At 40.6% G+C, this 22896-nt stretch overlaps 1 protein-coding gene across 4 annotated transcripts in view; it reads left to right on the top strand.

Annotated features, from left to right (window-relative positions):
• CIB2 (calcium and integrin binding family member 2) overlaps positions 1 to 22896 on the top strand; it is a 38416-nt gene that overhangs the window by 12330 nt on the left and 3190 nt on the right. For all 4 annotated transcript variants that reach the window (XR_004419124.1, XR_004419123.1, XR_006163038.1 and 1 more), the window contains exons 2-5: positions 3751 to 3785; positions 12198 to 12309; positions 19015 to 19162; positions 19245 to 19440. Coding sequence is in view for 1 of the 4 variants with exons in the window: in XM_033070316.1 (XP_032926207.1) it covers positions 3751 to 3785; positions 12198 to 12309; positions 19015 to 19162; positions 19245 to 19440 (491 nt within the window). In the remaining 3 variants the exon portion in view is untranslated. The remainder of the gene's footprint in view (positions 1 to 3750; positions 3786 to 12197; positions 12310 to 19014; positions 19163 to 19244; positions 19441 to 22896) is intronic.

The raw sequence follows: 22896 nt of genomic DNA, 5'->3' as shown, positions 1-22896 counted from the left end.
AAGCAATGCTGAGTGATTTGCAGGAAGTCCAATTACCATGAGCCAAGCTACCTGTGGAACCTAAATACACCAGCTGTCTGTCTCTTCTCTTGCAATGTGCCTTAAGAAGCAGTTAAGCCATCTAAATGCTAAATTTGAGAATCAAGTCCCACTATGCAAGGTCTTGATCTCATGTAAATGAATGGAAAATTTATTTTCTATTTGCTTGATTGTATTCAATTTGTTCCAAGATGTTAAGCAGATGATTGCAGATGTGGTTTAAGGGCATCTTACCTCCAAACAACCCTGGCTGAGCCCATGTTGGACTTGTAATTAACTTGATTATTAGAGGCACAAGGACACACTGAGTGGGAGGGATGACCATGGGAAAGGTGTGTATTTGTTCTCAGGGGCTGTAATAGGTGACCTGCCAAGGCCAAGCCTCTGTTCTAAAGAAGTTAAAACCCCCAAGGGCCTGCTGTTAGCAGAAGTCTTCCAGGCCATTGTACAAAACTGGAAAGAAAGGCAGTAATTCCCAGCATCAATTCTTGCCAGAAACGTTAAACTGATAAGAATTGTGAAAACTCTGGTGATGTTTATTTGTTCAGTATTCAGTTTCTGCTTTTCTAGCAGGACTCACAGTCATTTTAGTGTCCAGACAGAACAGACAGGTTGCTTTTTATGCTCTTTGTAAACTCAAACACAGCCCACAAAATAGCAAGTGTGTTCCATGATGCCTCTGGCTTGCAGGAAAATCAAAGTTATCATGTGCCTAAATGATAAATGCTTTCCAGAGCCCACTTCACCTTTCCTTATGAGAGACTGAATTTAACAAGTTAATTTGCTATTTATTGTCCTTCATTGTTTATTTTTCTGTATGAACAAAGTAGACAGAAGAAAATTGGATGATTCACCTCCTTGGCCAAAAGTCTTCAATTAAATTGGAATTAAATTGCTGAAGTTCCAGCAACTATAAAATGCAATTATGTTATTTAGACCTTTTTTCCATCATTATTGTAATCCAACTGAGGGCTGTACTTTAAAAAAAAAAAAAAAAGGGCAAAAGAAGTCAGTCCTGCACCCCTTTCCTGCCATCAATAGATACTTGTTTTACCCTCATCTCTTGTACCAATGCTGTATTCTAAGTCACTAAAAGGAAATCACCCCAGCTGGAAAGATACCCATGATTGCTAGGTTCATTTGCAAACCCATGAGTTCCCTCCTTCAGAGTTCTCTGATCTGTTATTCTGCTCAAGGTGAGGTCTGCATAGAGGAACAGGCAGAAATGAGAAGGTGGGAGAAGCAAGAGGGGTGGCTGGGCTTTCGTGGCAGAGGTCATGTGGAGCTGTGGTTTTGCATTTGCCATTTGGCATCAGGCAGGATTTTAATGGCCAGTTGTTTCATAGGTGGTACCATCTGGCTGGATCAAAAGTATAGGCCAGGTCACAGTGACTTTGTGGGGCTTTGACCCTGAGTAGCTTTAAGCTCTCTCTGGAGAGTGAGACGATTCTTAAATTTTTTTTGACACCCTTCATCCCTGACAATTTTGTGCAATTGGCAGGTGTAATTGAAATTGAGCTGTCAGTAACAGTGGGCAGGCAGATAATTGGAACTACTTCTGCTGTAGAGGTTTTTAGTGTTACTGGGGTTTAGATTGCATTAGTAAAAATTTTGTTGATTAAAAAATAGGCAGGCAGCAGTGTTTGTTGTCAATGTGATGAAGCAACGGAGAATGAAATATAAAAAATGTGTGGACTGTCAGTTTCTTATCTGACCTCTTGATTTGTCTTCCAATCACATTTTTGCAGGACTTCTGCAACATAAAGGGTAACTTTGCTTTTTGATCTTTGTCTGCATTTGTATATCACTTCCCTGTCAGCTTTCCAGTTAAGTGGCTGCTGTTTTCCTCAGCCTGTATAATTACAGCTGATTGCTGCTGAGGGCATTGCAGTTATTTGTGAGATTACACCTGCCTTTTCTTAGTAAATGAAGCATCCTTAAGTGACAGTTTGCCTGTGTTGATTGTGTGGGACGAAGGAAGACTTGAGCAGCTGGCTCGGATGTCCCTTTGTGCAGTTGCAGACAACGTGACCTCAGTGTCAGTGACACATCAGTGTCAGCAGCTCCTGGGCCTGCTACTGCACAACCCAGCGAAGGAAGACCTGCTGCTCCAGTCAGTGTGTCTGAGGAGAGCAGGGAGCTCGGGCATTGATCCCTGCGGGGCTGGAGCGGAGCAGGGGGGCAGCTCGGGCATTGATCCCTGCGGGGCTGGAGCGGATCAGGCAGCTCGGGCATTGATCCCTGCGGGGCTGGAGCAGAGCAGGGAGCTCGGGCATTGATCCCTGCGGGGCTGATCCATCCCTGCATACCCCAGCCAGGCTGTTCTGCCTGCGGGCGCCCTTTGCTTCTCCTCTCCTAGGAGGAGGCAGCGGTTTAGCCCAAGGATCTCAGCTGCAGAAATACTGTTTCACTGGTTGGCGGGAGAGCAGCACTGGAGAGTCCAAGTATTTGTAGGCACCCTTGAAGTGTGACTTACCAAGTCTGATACTGTTACCTTGTCACAAGTCCATTTTCAAAGATGATATACTCTAAATATCTCTACATTAAAGGGGGAAAACTACAAAGAGCTGAATTGTTAGGGACATGCCCTGCCACATCCCATGGACCTGTGAGAGAGGTGGGGAATCAGGAAGAATTTTCTGTGTTGGTGTTGTCTCCTATCTGTAAACCCTCAGGAGCTACATCTAGGAGGTGCCTATTGTCTGAATTGACGTACAATGTTCTCAACTGATTAGCAAATACCTCATTACCACTAGTGTTCCTAGTCTTGGATGCAGGGCAGAATTCCCATTAAATCCATACTAGGTAAGAGTGGAGATTAGGGGATTGCTTTTGAATGGAATGGGACTGACTATTGTTTCCTCACAGAACCTGAAATTATAACTATTTTTGTGACTGACGTAGAAATGCATGACATGCAAACTCTTCTACTATTCATATTCTGGTTCTTTGGTGAAGTGTTTGAATTCTGGTATAACACAAGTGTTCATGAAGTGAATTAAACCCATGTCAATTCAGTCACATCACAGCCATTTAGAATGCAAGTGAATGCTTGTGTGCTCCTCATGTTCAGCAAACTCTATTTTTTGCATTTCAGTAAGTTATTTCTAGTTCTGTGATAGCACAGGGAGAACTGCATGGCTTGCTGCTGTTCAGGGCAGGGGCTGTCCATTTATCCACTCTCCTAAAATAGAGGAGTTTGCAGCCTTCAGTAAAGTGACCATAATGCAAACTGAATGTTAGCAACAAGGGTTAATAACTAATAAATACCACATCATTTTATTATTAAACCAGTTGTCTCCAGCAGGGGGATGCTTCAAGTCAGAAGACAGTTTTTGTCATCAGTTTGTTGTTTATGGTTTTCCATATTCATTTATTGAATACTTTTAGCACATACCTTTTTGTTTGGATTTAATTTTATTTCTGGTCTGGTCATTCCACATTGGAGAAGTATCTCAGCAACGTGTTTTTTTTCTTCCTGAACTATCACATTACCAATATCTTTCTTTTTGCTGATAGACCTGTCTGTGGAATATTTCTGTTATTTTATAGTGTATATTGCTTTCTGAGTCAAAAGTAGATGGCACCCAAATGGCATCTTTAATGTTTCTCTGTCGGATCTGGGTTTCCTTCCAAAAGGCTGAGAAATAATTCTTTGCAGTTGTTTTCAATATTTCTGTAGTACAATGACACATTTTGTTTCTTTACCAGGATTGCACATTCTTCACTCGGAAGGAAATTCTTCGGTAAGTAAATTGTTTTAAATTTCTCCTTTGTGATCCACATGGAAGGGGCTACATCTATTTATGTGACTTTGAGGAAACCAGATAAAGCCAGTTATTCTGCTGGATTTATGAGAGTAGGATTGGATTTAAGATACAGTTATAATGTATAATTGTCATAAGGTGGTGATCAGCTTAAGGTGAATGTCAGACTTCTAGGGTTGAGCCAGTGACTTGTATGAAGGGGATTTGCTGCTTTTGTGCTCAGTGATACCAGTGATACCTGCAGTAAGTGTAGAATCCATATCTGAGGTGAAGTTTCAGTGAGCAGGAATAAAATGGGCTACGACCCCCTGGTTAATTAGCATCAGCAATCACTGATTTAGCATTTTCCTGTCTCAGTGAGGGGCAGCCAGGTACTGCTGGGCACTCATTCACACTGCAGGGTGCTCACAGGGTGGTATGGAGGAAGTGCAGGTCCAGAACTGAACTGAACAGAACTTCTTGAGCAGCTGCTGACTTCAGGGAGATGATCCAGCACGGAGCAACCTTACCAAAAAAAAAAAAAAAAAAAAAAAAGGAAATCCCTTTCTGGCTCCCCATCCATTTGCATGGCTGTTAATAGCTGTTGTGTAGGTGGGGATGAGGGGATTAATATGGCAGCTTCAATTTAGATTGCTGTAAACTGATGTAAACCAGCATGAGATTGCAATTAGGTGAAATGAGCTAAGTGTTTTTATGTGTCCCTGCAGGGAAAGTAGCCCATCAAAACCCCAAACAACAGTAAATCTATTTTCTGCTGGTTTAATAAGCTGAATCAGCTCTCTGAGGGATCAGATGAGTGCCAAAGCTGGCACAGGAACCCGAGCAGCAAATGCAACTGAAAATGAGGAGAGCATTTCCCTACCAGTAAGGTGTTAGAGTGACTCACACAGACTTTAGTGGGCAAGGCTTTCGTGCCAGCATGAATGCAGCCTGTGGTCAGAGGGGTTGAAGACACATTTTCTCATTAGTAAGCTGAGTGTGGATAATTTGCAAATAATTAGAAAATAGTATAAGTTATGAATTTAAAGTGAAGGAAAAAATTAACACAAAATGCTGAAAATGGATCCAGGAAAAAAAATATAAAGTAACACTGGAGCAGAGGCAAATGTGGCTCACTATAGGTGTTTGACAGTTATTTATCACCAGGCTTTTGCATATTCCAGTTTGTGTTAGTCCTTTTCTACTCGTGTAAGAGCACTGAACTCTTGGTCAAAGTACCCCTGAACATAGAAAATCGGTGAGAATGATGAGAAACATTGAGGTGAAGAGGGGTTGCAGATGCTGTGAAGATCAAGATTAGCTTTTTATGTTAGATAAATTACTAGAATCAAAGTGAGCAAAAGGAAATTCACACACTCAAGTCCTAAGAAGAAAAAAATTGCAAATACAGAATGGAGTGTATCAAAAATGGGCTGGGGAATTAGTGATCTGAGCATAACTTTAAAAACATCACCCCCACAATGCTCTTGCAAAAAAAGACAAGTGCATTTCTACAATGCATTAGCCTCAGCAGAATTTATAAAAAGAGAGAACTCCAGTCAGCAGTACTGCTACATCAGTAGGAATAGACTGTCCAGTTTTGGGCATCACAATTCAAAAAAAGATTTGTTATGTGGAAAATGTCCTGTAGAGAGAAGCAGGAATAAAAAGAAAAAAATAGTGTGAAGAAAAGTTGGAAAACCACTTTAGTTACAGCAATGAATCTGTTTGTGTAATGTGCCTCTCTTGTGATTGGGCACAAATGCTTGAGCAGTCTCTTAGAAGGCATTATTTCTCTTACTCCGTTGTACAAATCTGATTTTCTGGCAGACAGGCTTTCACTCCAGCAATAATGCTTGTCTGCTCATGAGCCCATCTGTTTGTGCTCTTCCCTGCAGACTGTACAGCTTGGCAACCAACCAAGCACTCAGGTGCTCCTGGGTGTCTGTCCTAGCCAAACAGCACAGAGGGTGTAAATTCAGGTGGTGTTACCTTAGAGTGCCTTAACCTAGTTGACACCTGCAGGGAAATGTGGCACTAAATGACCAAGCTGGCACCATTTGGGATGTCTACAAACCTTTGAACTTTTTTATAGAAGAAAAATTGTTCTTCTGTTGTCTTCCCTTCTCTGCCTGTTCCATGACTTGTTCTTGATGGGTGGAGGGTGAGGTGACAGGAGCCCTTCTAGCCAATGCAGCTGAATGTTGGACTCTGAATCTGAAATCTGCCAAAGAATGCAGCAGTGGTTTCCTCCAAGTGTCTGGAAAGCTTCCTTATAAGGGTTCAGATGCACAAACTGCTTGGGAGGTGAGGCAGCTCCCTGTGGAGCAAGCTGCTACACAAACGGAGGGAGGAGTCAGAACACAACTCCTGCTTTTCTTTAAAGAGTTTCAAGTTTTGTATGTAGAAAGGGAATTGCCCTATTGTCAGCTTTGGGGGAAAAAACATTAGCGAAAAGAATGAAATTGAGGGGAACTCTCTATCCTTTGGAATGTTCCCGAGTTTAGGCAAGAAACTACTATATACATCTTGAAGCTACTGTTGATCATCTTGTTTATTATGTTACTATTCTTGTTGTTAAAAATGTTCCTGTATCCTCTAGGACTGAAAAAGAAAAAGAAGGTTTTTAGGCAATTCCTGCACTTCTGTATCATAAACTTTTCCTGTGTTATACTTTGGTCAGGTTGTACCTGTTTTGCCAGGTCTTGTGGGAGCAGAGGATCCCTGGCAGAGTTGATGTGTGTGGAGTCTGGAGTGCTGCTGTGCTGTGTCCAGTTCTGGGCTCCCCAGGACAGGAGAAATAAGGAGCTGCTCCAGGCTCTGCCAAAGGGCTGGTGAGATGCACAAGGCACTGAGGACTCTCTCAGGACAGGAAAGGCTGGGAGAGCTGAGATCTGGAGGGTACAAAGGAGGCAGAGGCCTGTGCCAGGAAAGTGGCGGTGGTACAGACAGAAACACAGGGGGTACATGTATTGAAAGTCAGAGCTTTCTAACTATGAGTAGATTTAGTAGAAATGTATGATAAATTGTCTGCCAAAAGCATTTCTTGCAATTTCTTTTTGATTTTACTGCAGATGGCTTGGGAGGATATTTATCTAGTATTAAATTAATCTGCTTCATTTTGCACTGCAAAGATGAAGAAATATTTTACATGCTAACTAAAAACTAGCAGAAGACTTATCTATCCACCTTTCTCATCTTACTATGCTGCCTTTTTATAAATCTGATTTCTGTGCCCAGTTTTTGTATTTTATTGATACAATGAAAATAACTTCAACTGGAAAGCATAAAAGGGACAAGGCATATCAGTAACAGAATTCCCTTAACTTTCAACTCTTCCTGCTTGTGTTTCTCACTGTTCTTTGTTCTTTATCTGTTTGTCCAACTGTAGCAATTTAGTGAGTGGTGGTTTCAGTTTCTGGCTGAATTTCCTTGTATCATGTTTCCTGTCCTTTTAGTTTCAGCTTCACATGGTAGACCCCCTTCTTTAACAGATTGTTCTAACCTCTTGCAGTTCTTGGGAGCAATAATTCACCGAGGAATTGGTGCACCACAGAGATTTATGTCTCCCTTACCATGAGTAACGTTTAACATTTATTGTTGCAAAAACAGTTTGTGCAAGTATGGCATAAATCTGAGACCCTGAAAGTAGTTTCTTTTTCAGTTGCTGACAGCCCCGAAGGCCCCTCCTTGCTCAGTTTCTCAGCCCCAGATTAAAGAGCCTCCTTCTCTTTGAGCTATAGCAGCTTGTTCTCCCTGTGTGGCAGACTTGCAGATGTTGGAATGCCTGGCCCTGGTCCCCAGCTGTCCGTTAAAGAACTGCAGGACAAGGGAGCACGTGCAGTTCACTGATTTGCATTGGTGCAACCTCTGTACAAAGGCTGTAAATCAGTTCTCACCAGTGCATTCTCTCCTGCATTCTGTGCAATCCCATCCTCAATGCTGCTGCTGCTTTTACTTCCAGCCATCTCAGGTGCTGGGAAGGGCTGATTGCTGAGACCTAGCTTTTTCCAGGGCTTTTTGTCGGTTCTCCTGCTGGTCTCTGGAGGGATGAATTCTTCTCTATGTGTCACACGAAGTCCTTCTCCAGCTGTTCCATTCAGCTCTGGCACCTGGCAAGAGCCTGTGGCTCTGATTGTGGTGAATAAGCGCAAGTGGAGCTGAACAGCAGCTGTGCATTTCTGGTCCTGCTGCTGGCACAGGTTGTTCCATCCTGTACAATCCTTTGTGGTCAGGTCATGCCACAGCTCCTGTGAACCTCTGCTGGGGCTGCTCCTCAGCACTCGCTGCCTGCTTTCATGGCTCTAGTTAAGCCATCTGCTAATTTATTTTTTCTGAACATGCAGAACAATGCAAAGCAATCTAGAATTTACTCTCTGAGATGGTTTTGAATGCAATGTACAAGTCTTTAAATGCATCCTTTTTACTTAGGAATGAATAGGATACATCTTGCTGAATAAAAATGTTTTCCTCTTAAAGCATAAATCAAGTGACTGTTGCTGTGGGACATGAACTGTGGAGATGTTTATTCATTTCCAAAGGCCACTTTAAAGCCCCTACTTATTTCTAATCAATGAGCCCTTGCAAGCTTTTATCTTTTGTTTTCAGACTCCTTCAGTGCAGAGTTGCTGTTAAAAGGCAGCTCAGGCAGCTGTAATGTATTTTCACTACATTTAATGGTGGAGATGAATGTACCCCAGGGCAAGGAAGAGCAGCTCTGTGTTTTAGCACACCACTGATGACCTTGGGTACAGCCTGACTGCCTCCCAAAGCTCAGTAGTGAATTGAAATGATCACTGCAGGGTGCAAGCTTAGAAATCTCTTTTTTTCAAATTTATCCAGGTAGAGTTGGAGGCTCTGTTGAGTTTGGAGACATCCCAAACTGTGTGCAGCAAATTCCCACAGCATTACTTTTGCTGACTCTAGGATGCTTCACCCTTGAGAAGACTCTGACCTACCTCTTTGCCTTGTAAAAGTCCCAAAGTGGTAGACTGAAAATTTTCATCAATCAAAAGTAGGCTGTGGGGACAAAACTGTATTGTGGGATTTTTTTCTGAACACAACATTTTTGGTTTTCACTGCTTGATGGGCAGCTGAGTTGATTTAAGAACTACTGCTGTCTACAAGGGTAGGTCTTTTCTACCTTTATTGATTAATTTAATAGAAAAATTCAACCCCCATTTTCTTCCACTGCAACTGCTTCAGTAACCTAAAGGAGCTGACTGTGAAAACTTCTGTATTTTCAAACACATCAGTTCCCTCAACCTCACTGCACATTCTCAAGTGTTAGTGCTTTTACAAGGGACATAAATAGCTGGTGAACTTCAAATTTCTGCAAGCACAGGTCAGCGATCTGGGTTTAGACTGGATTAAAATGATACAGAATCACAGCCTTAATCCTTGCATGTTGTACATGAAGCATAAACATAGACCAGTACCTGTGGGGACATCATCAGTTGATGAAATTTGCCATTCAATTTGTCACCATGTTCCCTCCCACTCTCACTTGTGACAGGGAAGACATTGACAATTTTTCATTTCCTGCTTCCATGCAAAGTAAATGAGGAATTTACTGGTAACAAAGAGAGCACATCCAGGAATAGAAAAATGCTTCTGCATGCATCCAGAAAAATCTTTTAAAGGAAATACAGCTGCAGGATCTGTAGTAGTTACTGCTGCAAAGACAGTGAGGCTAGTCTTGGGCTTCTGAATATGCGTGATGGTCTCTGTATAATAATGGGAACTTTTCCAAATCCCTCTGTGTTCAGACAGCACTATAAAACCTTACATTGCCTCCCTGACAAGGCATTAATGTTTCTGTGTCTAGAACAGATAAGAGGCTTTAAGTTGTTTTCACACATGCTCTTGTGAAGGGCATGCTGAGTAAAGGGACAAAAAGCCTTTCCTCTAGGTCACAACTGCTCTGATGTGTTCAGGTCACCTGAAGAGCCTTCTGCTTCTCCAAAACAGGGGAAATATCAGAGCCTTTACTAGGGCTTTGTTTCCTCTCTATTTGCAGTTGGGAATTAGAGAGATGTGAGAGAACAGTCAGTAATGGGAGCAGCATTTGGGAAGTGATTACTGAGTCTGACTCACAGCATTTGTCACAGTGCACAGCACTACAAGGTGTAGTAAGGAATTGCATGCAGGCAGGAGTTTATCGGTGTGGATAAACTCAATGTCTACTGAGCTTTACATCGTGTTACAGAGTAATTGATCAGACTGTATTGATTGTTGCCTTGCCAAAAAATAAGTACTCACCCACTGCAACATAAGTTATTCAACTAAATGGGAGTTGTGCTGGAGCTCCTGCAAAAAGGACTGTGTTCCTTGTGCTGGAGGTCCTGCAAAAAGGACTGTGTTCCTTGTCGAGCAACTCCTGCAAAAAGAACTGTGTTCCTTGTGACACTGGTTTTCTTGGAATCCTGTTAAGAGACTGAAGCAGGTCATTTATTATTTTCTACAAAATCCAGCATTTGATACTGACAATCCAGTGTATTATAAAACAGTACACAATGTCCCTGAAGAACTTCCCAACATAAAGATCTTACAGAAGGAAAAGATGCTACTGTCTCTTAGTTGTTCAGATGGTTGGAGTTTTTGTTTTTTATTTTGAAGGTTAATGGAGTAAGTGCAACATACTATGTGTTGAGTATAGGGAAATCTTATGGGCCTTTTCACTGTCATAAATGCTAATCATGCCATGTGATAAAGCTATTACAAATAAGAGTTGCTCAATCCTTGCAGATAAAAGCACATGGAAGATGTATTTTATTGCTGTAATTTAGTTTGCCGGATTTAGATCAGAGCCACTTCCTCCAGACTCATTTGGATGCTGCAGTGTGAAATGCACTCAGGCAGAAAGCTCTCACTTCCAGAGAGCCTTTGACTGATTTGGGGAATTAACAGCAGAGTTATCTGGGAGGAAAACAGGCTGTGAGAGCTGCCCTCAATCTGCAGTTAGTTACCTGCAGTTTTCTGTGTGCAGCACCTGCCTCCCAGGCACTTCTGGCACAGTCTGGTCTGGAGTTGGGAGGCACATCCTTCTTTCAGCTGCTGAAGGGCATGGCTGAGCTTCAGTATAAATAGATTGCCATTTCTGTGGGCAAGACAGGGAATTCTGTCAGCAAGAAGTGGCAGGCTTACTTTGCACTGATATTGCATGTTATAAAGAGACAAGTCTAATATTAGATAAAGTACAGAAGGAAGTCTTGGCAATTAAAATGAACAGGGATTTTCAGCTCCTGAATTTCCAAGAGTTGTCCACAGTGGTCAAGTTTTGCCAATAAGGAGTGCTTAATTTTCTTGAAGACTGGAACACCATTTCAGTATTCTAGCTTTTAAAAGAATGGGTAGCCTATAGATAGATATTGGACTTGAAAGTTTTGCTTTCTTTTAAGTTTATCATTTTAAGTGCATTAAGCTGCTTTTTATGTTGTGTTTAGAAGTGTCTTTTTAGCTGCTATTTACAATGGAGAAATCAGTTGCTAGAGAGGGGAATGGCTATTGCATCTTGAATTACATAGTATTTATGAAATGTCAGGGTGAACTGTGGTGAGCACCTGAAATGTGCTGAGATCAATGGATATCCAGTTTCTGGTATGGCACAACATATTGCTGGGCAGGATGAAGGCTTCAGTTTCCTAAAATGCAGAAAAAATGTGTTTGTGTTTCATTTCATGTGTTCTTTGTGGCACATCATCATCATAAGAAAACAGATGCCTGCAGGTGATTTTCTCCTAGTTTTTGAGTTTATTTACACACAGGAATCTGCAGTAGTTCATTTGGATGTGGGGCAGCTAAAACTGGGGAAATGAAGGGGTTGCTGAGGCATTGCTTCCTGTATTACTGCTTTGTTTATGTTCTGCCGTTAAAACATGGTAATCTCTATGTGTAATTGTTGGTATGCCTGGTGAGTCAGCAGGATTTTTCATTAAAAGGTAAATAAATCACAAGCTAGAGCTTTATAATGTTTACAAGCAGCACATGTTCCCTCCTGAGAGATCAGAACACAGTGTTAGGTGTCACAGGGACAACTTTCTGTCCTGAGCAGTTTATGAATCAGGTGTATAACTCAACTTCCACATAAGAGAAGAATTGCATTTCACAGTGCATGCCTTGGTTCAGGCCTTGTGCACACATTTAGGCAATGCCCCAGTGTTCCATATGGACAGTGTGAAACTGCTCAGTTCCACACCTTGAGAAACACGTGGCTGCTGGCAGCAGTTGTGCTGGATACTCATCAAAGCCCTCTTTTTTCAGAAAGATGGCAATTTGGTGGGCTCAGACTTGTGCACTAAAGCCACTGATTAGAGCTGCAGGACAGATCTGTACCTGATTACTGTCTGAATGGAATTGGTTATTTAAGTATTTCCAACTGTTTTTTTACTGTTTGTTTCTGCTTGTTTACAGGTTGCACGGCCGGTACCATGAAATGGCACCAAACGTTGTGCCCATGGACTACACAAAGGACCCAGATGTTAAACTACCTATGCAACTTATAATAAACATGCCTGAGCTAAAGGTATCACTTTTGACTGCTTGCAAACTGCCTGAACTCATCTGCCAGACTTTTTGGCAAAATTGATAACCAGAAGCACTGTGACATGCTGAGGTCTTCCCCTTCCTGTTATTATTCAAGGGCAAAACCAGGTCCAAAAACTGGAAAATATTTAGGTGAACGTCTTTCTTGCAGAGATATTGGGGTAGACGTCAAAGGAAATGAGTAGGAAATGAAATGAAATTTAGCAATCTTTGCCCTTTGTGTATACACCCCACAGGGATCTCCGTGTGAAGAGCTGGTTAGAAATCTGAAGTTCTTATCTTAGTCCCTTCATAGAAAATTTGCCCAGTGTATGCAGAATATTGCTAATAAAAAATGAAGGTTTTTGTCTTTTTTCTCAACTATCTGAGCACAATAAATATTATTTTTCTTAATTATCAGGAGCTTTCATTTTCATGGGGACATTGCATGACAGGAAGTGGAGAAACTTGTAACTGCAAGTGAGAGAAGCAGTAGGTGTAAGTGCAAAAAAAAAAAAAAAAAAAGACACTATTTGTTTTTATTCTCAGTTCAACAATTTAATAATTTATGGTTTTAACAGGACAAATATGGACTTTTAGCATTTATTTTTTAAACAGTTCATTGAATTATGTTATTTTGTCACAGTCTATTTTTACATATGCTAGTCAATTCACGTCTTTAAATTACTATAATGTGGAAGCAATTGTGTGTTCAAGCTGACAGCTGTGTGAAACGTTATTAAGCTTTTTAAGAACGGTACTATGAAAACCTTGTAATTGATGGCTTTCCACTTAATTTTAATGATCCAGAAATTCTTCCTTAGTGTTGTATTTTTTTTCAAATATTTGATATTTTTCAAGCAGAAGCTGTGCTTTAGAAATTCAGTTGTGGAGGACGCAAAGTCAACATGAAGTGACAAACACTTGAATTAGATTTCAAGTTGAAGTTCACAGAACTCTTTGTTCCTTTAATACCCCACTTGCTGTAAGTTTGACTCTGGAATAATATAATTTATTGAAGAAGAAACACGTTTTGTTGAAGTATGTGTGTTAAAAAGTGTTTGACAAGCATTTTATGGAAATGGAAACATTAAACACATACAGGCACTTAACTCAATAGAAAACCTTAAGAAAACTTTTATCCTTCAGTTATTCTTCAGACTCTGATTTAGCAAATACGTGTGGACATCTTGGGTTTCTGAAGAAGCTGAGAAATAATTTACAATTCTTTTTCACAGTAAGTAAGGGCTTCTTCAGCAAAATCTGTTTATGCTTTTTCTAGTGGCATCAGTATTCCATAGGGTTTATGTTATCATCTCTGGGACCTTGATAGCACAACATGAAATCCTTTGGCACAGTTCTTTGACTCCTCATAGTTTAATTGCCAGACAGCTGAGGGTTGCTTTGTGACAAACCAAGGCCAAGCCTAGAAAGGAAAGTGAGAAATTGTGATCACACAGAGTCTTTTTGGCTTCAGTGACAGAAGATTGAATGCTTAAGGAACTCATTCTATGAGAACTTTTGAGATGGAAGGCCTGGTACTGAAGCTGATTTACAAACCAGAAACTTTATACAGGATGATATTTAGATTGAGATGCAGGAGCATATCTTGCTAGCTTGGCAAACGCAGGTGGTAATGATAGTCTTCCTAAGAGGCTTCCATGTATAAAGTGGATCATCATCTAATTTCTGGCACCACAAGTCTCTGACCCTGCTTTAGAAGATGACTCTTTAGGTCACGGAACTTGACTATATGAAAGTAACAGGACAAACTCAGTGTTGAATTTTATACAAATTCTCTCTCAGGTCTCAGAAGTCCGTGGAAGAACCTCAGAAATATTGGTGTCAAACCACTCAGTTTATTTCAGGAATTCTAGGAGCTCACAGAGGAATGTGCTTCAATAGCTATTGAGCTTGTCTCCAGTAAAACGCCAGTAAGAGGAGACTAGGTCTTATCCATAACTCTTTCAGAGCAGGGACACTAAAAGATGCTAAAACACCTGGGATCTTTGTTATAAGCTGGGGTCCATGTTGCTTATGAACCATCTTGTGGGCACCTGTGCAGACAGAGGCTTTCCTCAAGAGTTTATTTTTGAAGCAACCTAGGTACTAACTTCAGCTCATACATTAAGAAAAAAAAAGTCTTTAATTTTGCAACTTGACCAGACTGCCTAACAAATTATTATGGTGTTTTCTTTCTTCAGTGAATTTTCATCAAGGTGAAGACAAAGACAACATTTACATCTTAAAATAGAAATAAATGTCTATTGAATTCTAATAAAATTAGTGCTAATTTCAAAGCACCTGGCTTTTTTCATATACACATTACATTTCTAGTTACTGGCAATGTTGAGCCTAATACCACTGCAGGTTCTGACAAACGGATAGAATCAATAATGCACTTTCCTAAATTAGATTCTGCTAATATAAAGAAAGATCTTTACCTCATGCATTAATGTTTTGAGCCAGGTTTTTTGTGTTTCAAGGAAAAAGTACTGCTGATGGTCATTCACTTTAATTGGTAATGAATTATTCACTAACTCCTGACTCTTAAAAGTTGAAAGTCGGGACAAGAAATAAATAAATAAAGAAGGGAAGGTACTTTCAGTTGATTAGGTCTACCATTACACTGAAGTGAACAGAACTACTTTACTCCATCAGTTTCATTGCAGTCTCTGTTCTCTAATTTTCACAATCTTGGTTACACAGGCACCAGCCTAATAAATTAACTTTGGGGCATCTGGACACCTGTGAGATTGCAATAATTAATATTGCAAAACTGTAGCCATGATATGGACTGCTCAATGTGGGAGCAGGGAAAAAGCAAAAGTGTTATTTTTTCAAATTAAGGCTGACTTCAGTCACATTATCCCTGTCATTGCCACTGAGCTGAGGTGGGGGTGTAAGAGCAGCGTGATCTTCCCAAGCCCCAGCCCATCCTAACATCCTTGCTGCATTCTGTTAACTGTTTCTAGTTATGTTTTGTCTAGTTATGTCTAGGATGTTTTACTCCCTTCAGAGCACTCTCCTTACTTCTCTGGCATCTGTTTATCTGAGAATGTCAGGTGAGTGTGCTCCAAGTGCTGCATGGAGCCCAGACCTGCAGCACTGTGTGTGCCCCCCTGGCACAGCTGCGCACCAGTTCTTGTCCCAGTGCCTTATCTGCCCTTGAGGTACTGCTAGGCAGGTTCTGGGCATGGTTAAACAGTTGTAAGTACAGCCTGAACCTTTGGGGTTTTGGCTGCTTTAAAGAGTCATTGCTGAACGTGTGCTTCTGCTCTTTTCTGTGAAGACAAGCTTATCAGTTTAGCCTTGGTTTCTTAAACAGGAATTTCTTAAACAGTACACTGCAGAGAAGTTTGATGACATTAATATAACCATAGACACATAAAACCCAAATTATTGATTTTGAGGAAGAAGAAAATTAAGAAAGAAATCCCTGCAAAGAAACTTGCTTTTTTCTGCTCCAGGGACTATTTGCTGTTGCACTTATTATGCTTCTTTTCTGAAGCACCAATCCTTCCTATGGAGCTTTGGTAATGGACAGTTTAGCCACTTTAATATTAATGTTTATCTGATAGCAATTTTTTTCTTTTTTTTTTAATAACTCCTGAAATTTGAGAAAGGTTAGTTTTTACCATTGCTGAAAATGTCCTGATTAAAGCATCCAAAAGGATTCTGACTTGCAATAGTCTGCAAAACAACCTGCTTTGTGCTTTTAAATATATTCTCTAAAGTCAGTGGGGATTTATGTTCAAATACAAAAGGGAAAATCATCATTGTGTTTCTGTGGATGTGAAAATCAAGTAGCTTTTTGTAATGATTCTCCAGTATCTCCAACTTAATTATCTTGACCTGTCTTTGAACTTTACTTGCAACCTCTTATTTCCAAAATGCAGTCAGCTTGTGGGAATAGGATTGGATGCTTGAAATTAATTTCTCAAGCTGCAAAACAGATAAGGCAAAAGGCCCCCAGAGTGCTTTCCTGGTCTGACATGGAAACTAGAGGAGAGGGGAATATAAGAGGGGATTTAGCTGCAGTGCCAGGAATGAACCCTCTAACAGTTGGTTAGAGAACTAATGGCTTTGTTGTACTGTAAGCTGTTTTAGGCCTGTGTGTTGGGATGGATGCTGTGGGAGATTTGAAAATGCATGGAAACACAATTAGCTGAGTAAAAGAAGTGTTACTTACACAGATGGATCCCACATTTAGGGTTCTCTCAAGCCACTGCAGCAACAACATCAATCTGCAAAGCAGCAGAGTTGTTTTCCAGTTGGAGCAATTCTTTACTGTTCCTGTCTCCCTTCTCACTTTTATCATGAGGGTACAGAAAAAGCTTTCTAAGACAAGTGTAAGTTTCTGGTTTTAAAAGGAATCTTTTTTCAACAATTAGTGCTTATGGGAAAGCAATCTAGGGAAGAACAGTATCATTTTCCCCTTTACTCCCTTCCCCCATGGTTCTTCCTTTAAATATGATGGAACCCTAATCTGTGCTCTTTAGAGTAGAGGTAATGAAATTACAGAAAGGATGTGAAAAGTATCTGTGAAGGTAAGCTAATACTTTCCATTGTGTAAGCCACAGATATACTGCCTGAAGACACATAATATGAGAAAGTTAAAGGAAAGAAATCAATATGAGGAAAGATTTTATTTTTCATTTTGGTTTTAGAGATCCATTTGGCAAAGAGTTACTTAAGAAGTATGCTTAAGTTCATTTAACTCATTCTTAATTCATCTGTGTTTTCAAGATCTCTGACATGCCAAATAAATAACTCATCTTATGCAACTGCAACTTGCTTATTGGGTCAGTGAGATCCTACCCCAGTGAGATCCTGCCTTTTCTAAAGCACCAAGTCCTGGGCTTGATATTCTCAACTGATAGGGATATTTGCATCTCTGTGCTCCTTGCTTGTTACCCAATGCTGCCTCTAAGATGTCAGCTTACTGCTGTTACCATGACACTTCTGATCAGGTTTGTTCCAGAGAAAGCTAGACAGCATTTTAGAAATGAAAAATAAATTTCTGACAGGTTCTGATGTCCATTCTGATGTTTGGCATGCTCAAATATTTCAAACATGTAACACATCATTTTTTATATGCTTTTAGGAAGAAAGTGGGCCTTTCCATTTTTCAGCCCAAATGAATCTTACTGTGGCTTATTTATAAAGTGGCAATTTGGAACAATACAGCCACTTGTGCTTCCCTGCATGTCTGTGTGTGCATATCCCATAAAGAGGTGTATGTGTACAGCCACAGGTAATTCCCACAAACAAATGTGTACCCCACAAACATCTCCAGGCACATTTGCAGGCATTTCCTTTACCCTGAGCAGGAGCACAGATGCTCACTGCTGTACCTGCACATCATTCACAAGACAGGAATGAGCACTGCCTATCCTTTTACAGGGAGTTCTCTCAGCCATCTGCCTGGCTCTGGGGTGTAGTTTTTCATTCTCAGACTCTGGAGAGATGAGACCCTGCTGCTTTTTATTTTCAGGAATCCCTCTTTTCTATTCTATTCTATTCTATGTAATTTGGTTTGATCTGGCCTGGTTTGGTCTCCATCTGAACAGTGAGCTTGTTAATCTCCTATCCTTTGAAATCTGTAGGCTGTTTCCTCTTGGGTATTCCTTCAGTCATCAAACCCTGCAGGAGAATTTGTATTTAGTATTGGCTACTTTAATGGTCTGTAATTTGAACCTCAGGCTCTGTGGTCCCTACTTCACCTGTCCATAAAAACAGCCTTCTTCCTGATCATTGCTTTTTTAGTCTCCACAGTTGTGGCAAAAATGTATTCTATAGATGCTTTTGTTCTGTGTGTGAATTATCAAAAAAGAATGCAAACAAACTGAAAAATAACATTTTCTGGTCACTTGTGTCTCAAATACAGCTGGTTTTTGAAATGTCATTCAAAATAATTGGATGGTTTATGAATACCTGTTGGGTAATTAAATTCACAGGGCAAAAAAAAGAAATGTATATATGATTGAACTTCTGAGCTTTCACAGTACTTCTTTAAAAGCCAAAAGGCTGCATGCATATTAAAAATAGTGAATCTGATATGGCACCACCCCAATTGTATGTATTTATGGATCAGTATGTTAATCAGTGTCTTGGCTTCAGATAAGATCTGTAGCACAGCTTTAGTGAGATACTGCTCACAGCCCAAGTGAAGTTTGTGTTCTGTTCATATTCAGCTGAATTGAATTGATTTTCCAAGTTTTATCCATGCAGCTACAAATTAGTGTTGAGGTTTTGTATAGCTCTGAGAATAGTTCTGGGTTTTTACTGTAAAAAAATTTGTTTGGGATTTCAAAGTAATAAAGCAGGTTTTCTCATGCTTGCTTGTGAGTTTATGGTTTTAGAATACTGTCCTATTCTAAGGTGCTAAAAATGATTTCAGGATCATCTCCTGTGGAGATTAAATTTCATTTAAATCTCTGGAATTTTTAGTCAGTCCAACCCCAGGCTGGACACTGACATTTATCAGTGAAAATAAATGGCCAGAAGTAGTGCCATGCAGCAGCAAGGACAGCTGAAACTTTCTGCTAAAGCATACAAATGTAAGGTTTTGGATGCATTTTTTGGGGTAAAAAAAAGGAAAAAATTGTCTTTAAAGAGCCAACCATGCAATGAAATATTCATTTTCAGGGAGCCTGCAGGTTTTTTCATGTCCCAAATCCCAATCTCTGTGTGTCTTTCACAGGAGAATCCTTTCAAAGAAAGGATTGTGGCGTCCTTCTCAGAAGATGGAGAGGGGAGCCTGAGCTTCAATGACTTTGTGGACATGTTCTCCGTGCTCAGTGAAATGGCTCCCCGGGAGCTTAAAGCAATCTATGCCTTTAAGATCTACGGTACTGGGGAGGGGTTCGCGGGGTTGCTTGTGTTTGGAGTCTTTGAGGGGCACATGGTGATCTTTGTTCTTCTGTTGTTTAGATTTTAACACAGATAACTTCATTTGTAAAGCAGACTTGGAAAAAACCCTCAACAAGCTGACCCGGGAAGAACTGACAGACGAGGAGATCACTCTGGTTTGTGAGAAAGTCATAGAAGAGGCTGACATGGATGGTGATGGGAAATTAGGATTTGCAGATTTTGAAAACATGATTTCCAAGGCACCGGACTTCCTCAGGTATTACTTTAAGAAAAAGAGAGTCTCTTGCATACTTGCAGGTATTTCTTTAGGCTATCACTGTGCAGTCTAATACAAGAAGTGTCCGACATAAGTATTTTACTTGAGAACTGACTAGGGGATGACTTCTTACCTAACTCAGTTTACTTTTCTAGGGCAGATTCCAGTTCTCTCCTGACTTAAGACTAAGAGCTCAATGACTTTTAATTATCACCTTTCCTGCCCTTCCACCTCTCTTGGTGCAGTTCAGGAAAATATTTTGATCCATTATCAGCTCAAATTCATGTTTTTCTTAAGCCTATAGCAAGGATCCCAGCTATCTGCATGGGAACATGTGTAAATATTGTATACATGTTACAAATATATACAGAAACACATAGATCTCTTTGCTGAGAAAGGGAGAGGTTTTTGAAGAACTGTGAAGTGTCCTGCAAAACACAGAATAGGATTTCTTTCACAAATGAAATTTCTGAGGAAAGACATTAGAGCAATTCAACAATAAAGCAGGAGCACGTGATTCCTCTGAACCCTGAGAAACATTGGCTTCTGGAGAGAGCACACTCAGTGTAAATGTCTTTTATACATCTCAGGTATTCCTTGGGTAATCAAGTGTATCAACAGAAACCCTTTTAGAACAAGATATAGATCATCATTATGGTGAGGCTCAGCTCAGTAGGTATTCTAATATTTTGTTTACAGCTATTTCCAGCTAAGAAAACATTTTCTTTATACTGCTACCCAGAAGAAGCTGCTGGGCTCAGGTAGAGTTTCCTTTAATCAATCAAAAGGCTGTGCTGCTCCTACAAATCTGATAGAGAACAGTGATCAAATGTGATGAATTGAAGGCAGATCTGAAGATTCAGCAGAAGCTGCAGTTTCAGAAGTTTCCTGTGCCATGACTGACTTTACTGATGTGTTGTAGGGGCTTGCAAACTGCTGATTGAGAATTCCAGCTGAGGACGCTGTGCAGTCCAGTCATTTCCTGAGAAAACTGCAGAGAGGAATGTTTGCCAGTGTAGCCTTGGAGTGAATGACTGTCAGTTATTTTTCTTTTCCAGTTTGGTGATGTTTTGGGGAGATGAGGAAATGAATGAAAATCACCGAGTGCAGGTTATTCAGCAGGGCAAGATGATGAGTAGAAAGTGGGAGGAAGTGAGATGTGTATCACAGATTAGGTAAGAGAAAGTGGAGAGTACCAGTAAGATCAAAGGACAAGGCTAGCAAGCGTTGAGCATCCAGTGGCTCAATTTAACCCAGGTACTTGGATCTCTGTCTGGGACAAGAGATCTCCTTCATGGGTAGGATGGCAGTGTGCATATTTAAGGTACATGTTTGGCATCCCTGGATTCAGGAGGAATCGTGACTTCCCCTCCTTTCAGGTTCAGGAGTTTAGCTGGGTCATGGGATTAATCTCTGAAATCCTGAGGCCTAAGAGCTCCTGATATAAAGACGGGTCTCCTTCCACCTCCTAACCAAAACACTGGGTTAGAGCCTCTGACCAGGCAGTTTCTATGTAACAGCAGCTTCTGGGGGATAACAGTGCAAATAAAACCATTTCTTGGCTGGAAATATATGTAAAGAAAATATTAGAATCCTCTGAAGAATCTGATGTTTCTCATGCTTCAGCAATATGTGTCTTTGAAGCTATATTGGAACATGAGAGTGTAATGGAATAAAGTACCAGAGTTGAGAATGTGTAGGTTCTCTAGTTTGGTTTCTGTTTTGATCTGAATTAACAGCTGCAGGAAAACAAAGTGACAGGGTCATGAGACTACTTCTGTCCAGACCAATTTTTCACATGGAACATTTGGTACCTCTGCCTTACTGTGCTTTACTGTTTATTTTGTCTGTAAAGGTATTTTATTTTTTTAGGACATTGCTTGTTCTATTTTTCCTGTATGCTCTGCATTACAGTCTGACATATTTGTTAATACTAATTTCCTGTTCTGAGGAACTTACTTCCACTTTTAAAATACTGTGTAAATATGCATTCTAAAGAGACATTTGACTTTTTAAAGAAGATTAATGCCACAATAGGTTCACCAAAGTCTGACTGGGACTGAATCTAAACAGGGACTCTCTGACAGGAGACAGTGCCTACCAGCAAGTGACAGGCTTTGTGACATGGACAGGAATGCAATTCCTGTAGCTGATCTCTCACCACAAAAACCCCAGTTCCTGTTCATTAAGTGCAATTGTGCCATAACAGTCTTGGACACATTACCTATTCATTTACTGGACAATGCTTTCTTACATCTTTGTGAATTAATCTCCATCTCTATTCCTGGTCTCTCATGTTCTCTTCTGAGTCTTCAGCTGTAATGGTTGTCTTAAATGATAGCCTTGGGCTGTGTGCAGCCAAAGGGCAGGCAGGGCTGTGCAGCTTCACTGGGTAATCTAATACAGAGCATGCGAAGCACAGGAAGTGTCTTAATAGCAGATCACCAACCCTCTCTGCCAGTGGTGAACTGAACTAGCTTCTGACTATTGCAAAAAAATATAAAAACATGCTTTCACCTAAAATAAGTTGTCCATTTGAAATCTTAAATAGATGTGGAAGAAATACCAACCCATCAATGTCCATAGACAGTCACAATTTCATTTGTTTTTGCATATCTCCACTTTTTGTGCCCAGTTGAATGCATTCCAGAATTTAAATTCAAGGAAGCCCAGGAGTCTGATGATTTACACTTGCAGCTGCTCAGCCACTGTGAAAATGGAGCACCCAGGAACCAAAGCAGTAACCACATTGGAAATGATTGCCAGTGAGCAATTAAAGGTGCTGGGTAACTGCAGTTTGCAGGGATTTTGCTGTGAAGCCATGGGCAGTCAGTATTTCTGAATATCTGAGCCCAGAATACCATCCTGGCACCTGCGATGAGAGCCTTCTGAAAATGCTGAATAATTTTCAAGGCCCCAAATTATTTTAATCTCTAGTAAAGGATTTCTTACCCTGTTCATTTCGTTCTCTCCCCACCAAAGCCACCTGTTCATATCCTTACAGGAGGAAATGCAGGATTCCGGGCAGTTGAGTTTGATCCCTGGTTCTGCCCTTCCTTGTGCAGGTGATCTATAGGAAGCCATAGGACACTTTTTTCTCTCTGCTCACCTGACTTGTGACAAACATTGAGAGCTTTCATGCAGCTCTAAGTTACCATCATCATTAACATGAGATTTGAAATTACTGAGGAGAAATATCTTCTTGACTCTGTGGAAACCTTTGAAAGCCAGATTCTTACAGCAACATGCACTCAGGTTTTGAAGCACTTTTTTACACGTGTTGGGGGTTTTTTAAACTGTCACATTATCACACCTGCTTAACATACACAGCCAGCATTAACTTTGGCACCGTGATCCAGGCTTTGACCTGCTGCGAGCTGAAGTTCATCAGCTCTACATTGTCTGATTTTCCTTATCTCATCCTTCCTTTCTCCAAGCTTTACTTAATGACCCTGT

This window comes from Catharus ustulatus, chromosome 12 (genome assembly GCF_009819885.2).
Source record: "Catharus ustulatus isolate bCatUst1 chromosome 12, bCatUst1.pri.v2, whole genome shotgun sequence".
NCBI classification, from domain to species: Eukaryota; Metazoa; Chordata; class Aves; order Passeriformes; family Turdidae; genus Catharus; species Catharus ustulatus.
Note: the sequence above shows the minus strand (reverse complement) of the source record. Positions and strands in the feature narration are given on the sequence as shown.